The sequence below is a fragment of the Lithobates pipiens genome, unplaced genomic scaffold (assembly GCF_037356315.1).
Source record: "Lithobates pipiens isolate NorthernLeopardFrog02 unplaced genomic scaffold, aLitPip1_a1.2 Scaffold_10, whole genome shotgun sequence".
Lineage (NCBI taxonomy): Eukaryota > Metazoa > Chordata > Amphibia > Anura > Ranidae > Lithobates > Lithobates pipiens.
Genome location: NW_027507686.1, coordinates 211,851,417 through 211,857,565, shown reverse-complemented (window position 1 = coordinate 211,857,565; position 6,149 = coordinate 211,851,417). Strand labels below are relative to the sequence as shown.

The 6,149-nt window shown below is 43.9% G+C and overlaps 1 protein-coding gene across 3 annotated transcripts in view; it reads right to left on the bottom strand.

The window, feature by feature from the left end:
* Nucleotides 1-3,285, bottom strand: part of SPON1 (spondin 1) — a 686,200-nt gene extending 682,915 nt beyond the window's left edge. The window contains exon 1 of one of the 3 annotated variants that reach the window (XM_077460912.1): nucleotides 2,697-3,285. In XM_077460912.1, coding sequence (XP_077317038.1) covers nucleotides 2,697-2,922 — 226 coding nt within the window. In that variant the 5' untranslated portion in view covers nucleotides 2,923-3,285. The remainder of the gene's footprint in view (nucleotides 1-2,696) is intronic. The other 2 variants (XM_077460913.1, XM_077460911.1) reach the window with 2 other exon arrangements.
* Nucleotides 3,286-6,149: the final 2,864 nt, after the last annotated feature.

Below are 6,149 nucleotides of genomic sequence, written 5' to 3'. Positions count from 1 at the left end.
TCGACAAAATGCTCCGATCGGACATACTCCGATCATGTGTAGCCTACTCCGACGGACAAAGTGCCACACATGCTCAGATCAAATTCCAAGACCAAAGCTATTGGCTACTAGCCTGAACATAGTCCCGTCGTAACAAAATAACGTCATCACGTTATGTACAATCGGATTTTCCGACAACTTAATCCAACCGTGTTTATGCAACATCACTTCCGGACCTCTTCCGGAATTAATCCGTCGGAATTACTCCGACGGATTTGGTTGTCGGAATCTCCAACCGTGTGTACAAGGGCTTACAGTACTGAGAATCATGAGTTAGGAGATCCGCAGCAATGTGGATGTGTGACTCTTGGTTGAAAGTTGAGGGAACCTTGGGTGAAAACATATGTAGACCATAAGTTTATAATTCTCTACATAGTCTCCATGTGTCTCTAAGACACTTCAGTGCATCATAACTGTAGCAGTTTCTAAGATTCTATTGTAAAACATGAGTTCAGTAGCTCAGCAGCAAAGTGGACATGTGAGTCTTGGATGAATGTTGAGTGAATCTTGAGTGAAGACATTTATTATTGGACCTCTGTCCTCCATAGGTCTCTGGGACACAATAGTGCATCATGAGTGTAGCAGCTCATCAGCAAAGTGGACATGTTAGTTTTGGGTCAAAGATGAGTGAATCTTGGGTGATGACATTAATAACTAGACCCCTATGTTTATAAATGTGTACATAGCCTATGTAGGTCTCTAAGACACTATTGTGCATGTCTGAGTCTTGGGTGAAAGTTGATTGAATAAAATAGACCCCTTAAGTTTATATGTCCTTACATTACCTCTATAGGTCTCTAGGACACTACTGTGAGAACTTAAGAGTTTAGCAGCTCAGCAGTAAAGTGAACATGCGAGTCTTGGGTAAAAACATTTATAACTAGACACCTAGGTTTGCAATTTCTTACATAGCCTTCATAGGTCTCTAGGGCACTAGTGTGAATCATGAGATTAGCAACTCAGCAGCAAAGTGGATATGTGAGCCTTGGGTGAAAGCTGGGTGAAAGCTGGGTGAAAGAGTGAAATAGTGGGTGATGACATTTATGACATTTATTATTAGACCCCCTAAATTAATAATTCTGTACACAGACTCGTGAGATCTCTTGGACAGTATTGTGAACCATCAGTTAAGCAGCTCAGCAGCAAAGCGGACGTGTGAGTCTTGGGTGAATCTCGGGTGAAGACATTTATAAATAGACCCCAAGGTTTAATATTCTGTACAAAATCTGTATAGGTCTCTAGGACACTATGTGAATCCTGAGTTAGGCAACTCAGCAGCAAAGTGGACGTGTGAGTCTTGGGTGAATCTTGAGTGAATCTTGGGTGAAGACATTTATAAATAGACCCCAAGGTTTATTATTCTGTACAAAACCTATATCAGTCTCTAGGACACTATGTGAATCTTGAGTTTGCCAACTCAGCAGCAAAGTGGATGTGTGAGTCTTGGATGAAAGTTGAGTATATATAATAGATCCTTAAACTTAAATTTCCTTACACAGCCTCCATAGGTCTCTAGGAGACTATTGTGAATCATGACAGTTGAGTGAATCTTAAGGGATGACATTAATTATCAACCCAGAAGCTAATGATTCTGTACAAATCCTTTGCAGATCTCTAGGACACTATTGTGAATCGTGAATTAAGCAGCTCAGCAGCAAACTGGTTGTGTGAATGTTAAGTGAAGACATTTATAAGTAGAGCCCCAAAGTTTATAATTCTGTACTAAACCTATATAGGTCTCTAGGGCGCTACTGTGAATTGCAAGTTAAGCAGGTTAGCAGCAAACTGGTTGTGTGAGTCTTGGGCGAAAGTACAAGTGAATCTTATGAAGACATTTATAGACCCCCAAAGTAATTCTGTACCAAACCTCTATAGGTCTCTAGGACACTAATGTTAATTATAAGTTTGGTAACTCAGCAGCACAGTGGATGTGTGAGTCTTGGTGAAAGATGAGTGAATCTTGGGTGAAAACATTTCTAACTAGACCCCTGCTTTTATAATGCTGTACATAGCCTCTACAGGTCTCTAAGATACTATTGGAAGTTAAGCTGCTCAGCAGCAAAGTGTCCCTGGAAAGAGATGCATGAAATCCCGAACTTTAGAGCAGTGTTTCTCGAACTTCAGTCCTCAGGGCACCCGACAGGTCATGTTTTCAGGCTGTACTTTATTTTGCACAGGTGATTTGATCAGTTTCACTGCCTTGGTAATTACCACAGCCGTTTCATCTGAGGGAAATCCTGAAAACACGACCTGTTGGGGCACCTCGAGGACTGGAGTTGAGAAACCCTGCTTTGGAGGTTCTTCCTAGGCTATCCTACAGATAGACAATCAGATCCAGGATGGCACGCAGAGCAGACGACACACTGACATGGATGTAGGTGTGACTGTGCTTTAAGAGAAACAAAAAAAAGACTATAGAGCCGTAGCAGAAGTAGGGTTGCCACCTCCTCCCTTTAAACCTGAATACATATGAATTACACGGGTTCTGTAGGCTAATTTAATTTATTTTAATGCAGATAAGGCACCAAGTGAGTTCAATTACCACCTTAATCAAGCACAGAACCTGTGTAATTAATACGTGTTCGGATTTAAAGGGATGAGACGGTAACTCGAAGCAGAAGGTGACCCCCCTATACAGTGCTGAGCCCTCCACTTACCCCGGTAAGTACTGCCCGGCTTGTAGTATTCGGGATCCCCTTCCACTCTCAGGCTGAATTCATGGTACCCTTCTTTCCGAGTACTTCCCTGAGCTCGGAGAATCCGGCTACAATATCCTTCTGATTTCACCGCTTTGTCCACAGTTTCATCTGTAAATCCAGAGACCACCGACAAACAAGTCACCGCTACATAGGAAAGGTACAGAGGTTGCATTAACAGTCCCATTGCAAATTAGAAAGAAGAAGGAAAAAGAAGAAGAAGAAGAGGGGTGCAAGGAGCTGCCGCTGGGAAGCAGCTCTGGGAAGCCAGGAGAGAAAGCTCTAATCTCTGCCAGTTCCTAACTGGAGTGCTGTTTTCCTTCAGTGGATGTGATTAGCAGCACTGTAATGTTTACTTAGCCCAGCAGAATTCACAGGGTTTGGTGAAATAGCAGAGCGCTGGAGGAGCAGCTCGTCTCCTAGACATCCAGCCAAGCTGTGTGTGCTAACACTGACAATTCATCATCAGGCACATTCCCCCCCAAGTCACCACCACTCTGTGCATACTCTGCCATGGTCCCGCTTCCCCCCTTTTGTCTTTTAAGTGGACGGATGCTGGTTGCTCGGGATTTTTCTTCTTCTTCTTCGGAGGGAAGGAAGGTTACATAGAAACTTGTTACTTCGCGTAGCATCTCGGAGATGCCGACAGAACTTCAGACCTGTGTGGTTAATGAGTAAAGCGGCGGGGAAAAGTGCAGTAACCTATAGCAACCAATCAGAATTCAGCTTTTATTGAGAAAATGCTTTTTAGGAATTGTAGCCGCTTAGCGTATGATGATTGGTCTTTACAATTACGGCTCGTCGCTCGCGTTACAATTGGCTTGTACGAGATGTTAGTGGCGGCTCACACCGGAATCGCACATGAACGGGCTCCGCGTTCCTGTGCGATTTAGTGCAATGACATTTTCAGCCCATTCATTTATTATTATTATACACAATTTTAGATAGCGCCAACATTTTACACAGCACTTTACAATGTATGGGGGGGGGGGGATAACACAATTACAGTACAGTTCAATACAGAATGTACAGAAAGGCCCTGCTTGTAGAGCTTACATTCTAAAGGGAGGGGGTGGTAGTACAAAAGGTAATAGCTGCAGAGAGTGATTTGATAGGGGCGGCTCGGGGACAGATGTTAGGTGGGTGTGGGATAGGCTTCCCTGAATAAATTAGTTTTCAGGGATCTCCTAAAGGTGGACAGGGTAGGGGCTGATTGGACAGACTGGGGCAGGTAGTTCCAGAGGTTGGGAGAGGCTCTGGAGAAGTCTAGAAGGCGAGCATGGGAAGAGGTAACAAGGGAGTTAGAGGGCAGGAGGTCCTGGGAGGAGCGGAGGGGACGATTTGGGCGATTATTATTATTTTTATACAGGATTTCTGTAGCGCCAACAGTTTATGCAGCGCTTTACAATATGAAAAGGAGACAATTTAGGCTGGATTCACACTTGTGCAATCACAGACTTTGCATGTGATTCACACCGCTGTGCAGATCACATTCGATGTCTGTGCAATGCGAATTCAGCCATACAAATTGTATGGTTGAAATAGCATCGCATTCGCACCAAAACGGTGCAGGACACTTCTTTTTGGTCCGCACTGGAATCAGATCGCATGGGGCAATTTCTGCACCATTTGACAGTTCGCATTGCGATCTGCGAACCGATCTGGGGGTGTCACTAACTTTACATTGACACCCGCAATGGTTTGCAGATGTCCGTGTGGACCGCCGGCGAGTAAAATGCGATGCGGCAAACTGCACAGGAATCGCGCTGGCTTCTAATCGTACAAGTGTGAACCAGGTCTTATAGGAGATTCATAATGTGAACCTAACGCTCACAGTGGTGCGATGCGGGAAATCTTGTGATTGAGTGCCGGTTCCCGCATCGCACCTGAAATGCACGCTTATTCCCACTGACACCTGCGAACCGCTGGGGGGGTTTATGTAAAATTAATGACGCCCCCCAGATCGGTTCACAGATCGCAGTGCAAACTGTGAAATGGTGCAGGAATTGGATCGCATAGGTTTGAACTACCATGCGATCCGATTCCAGTATGGACCAAAAAAGGGTCCTGCACCATTTTGGTGCTAATGTGATGCGATTTCAGCCACACAGTTTGTATGGCTGATTTGACATTGCACAGATATCGCATGTGATCTGCACTGGAAGCAGATCGCATAGGTGTTTACGCCTATGCGATCCAAATCCTGCACCATTTGACAGATTGCACTGTGATTTGCGAACCGATCTGGGGGTGTCATTAACTTTACGTTGACACCTCCAGAGGTTTGCAGATGTCAGTGTGAACCGCTGTGCATTTCAGGTGCGATGCGGAAATCAGCGCTGAATCGCAGGGATTCCCACATCGCACCAGTGTGAACCGGGACTGAGAGTTAGGTTCACACTATGGATCGCCTATGAAACCTGATTCACACTTCCCGTGTGGGTTCCCGCATCACATTTCACTCTCCAGCGGTTCACACTGACATCTGCAAACCTCTGTGGGTGTCTGCAAAATTAATGACACCCCCAGATCGGATCGCAGTGGGAACTGTCAAATGGTAGGTATACAAGGTAAATGCAGCGCTGATACACTCTGTGATCAATAAAGCAAGTGATATAAAAATTGGTGAAAAAGGAAAACTAAGACAAAGTCCCAAAATTTCATTGAAAAAAAAGAAAACAAAGGGAAAAAATAAAACTAAAGCAAAGTCCCAATGGGATTAAAGTCCATATAATGAACAATGAACTCCCATGCAAATAGGAACGATGATTTGCAGTGAGGAAATCTTCATATGAGTGCTTCTAGCTCCACACCCAGGTGAGAAAATCTGCTTACCAAAATGCTGTGATCACCAATCGGTGATCTCACCAAACACAGGGAATAATTACGTCTCTCCAAGACCATCGAAGGTTGCCTGGAACTGGAGCTGGTGCTGATGGTTCTCAAAAAACATAAAGAAAACCTCCCATAGCATAATACTGTATAAAAGTATTAATATTAATTCGTATTAGATTCCAACCGCTAATGGCAATTAAAGTCCAATACAAAAATACTTCAAAATGATAAATGAAAGGTAAGCAAAGTGAATGCACTCAGTAAAACAAACAATAAAAAAATGTGTGAAAAAAAAAAGAAAACTAAAGCAAAATCCCCAAATTTCATTGGAGAAAAGCAAGAACTGTCAAATGGTGCAGGAATCGGATCACATAGGTGTGAACACTCATGCAATCCGATTCCAGTGCGGACCAAAAAAAGGGTCCTGCACCATTTTTGGTGCGAATGCGATGAGATAAAATTTGCATCACACAGCAATGCGATGCGAATCACATGCAATGTCTGGCATTGCACAAGTGTGATCCCAGCCTGAATCGCACTGGAATGCACACCGCATTCCTGTGCAATTCACATGCGATC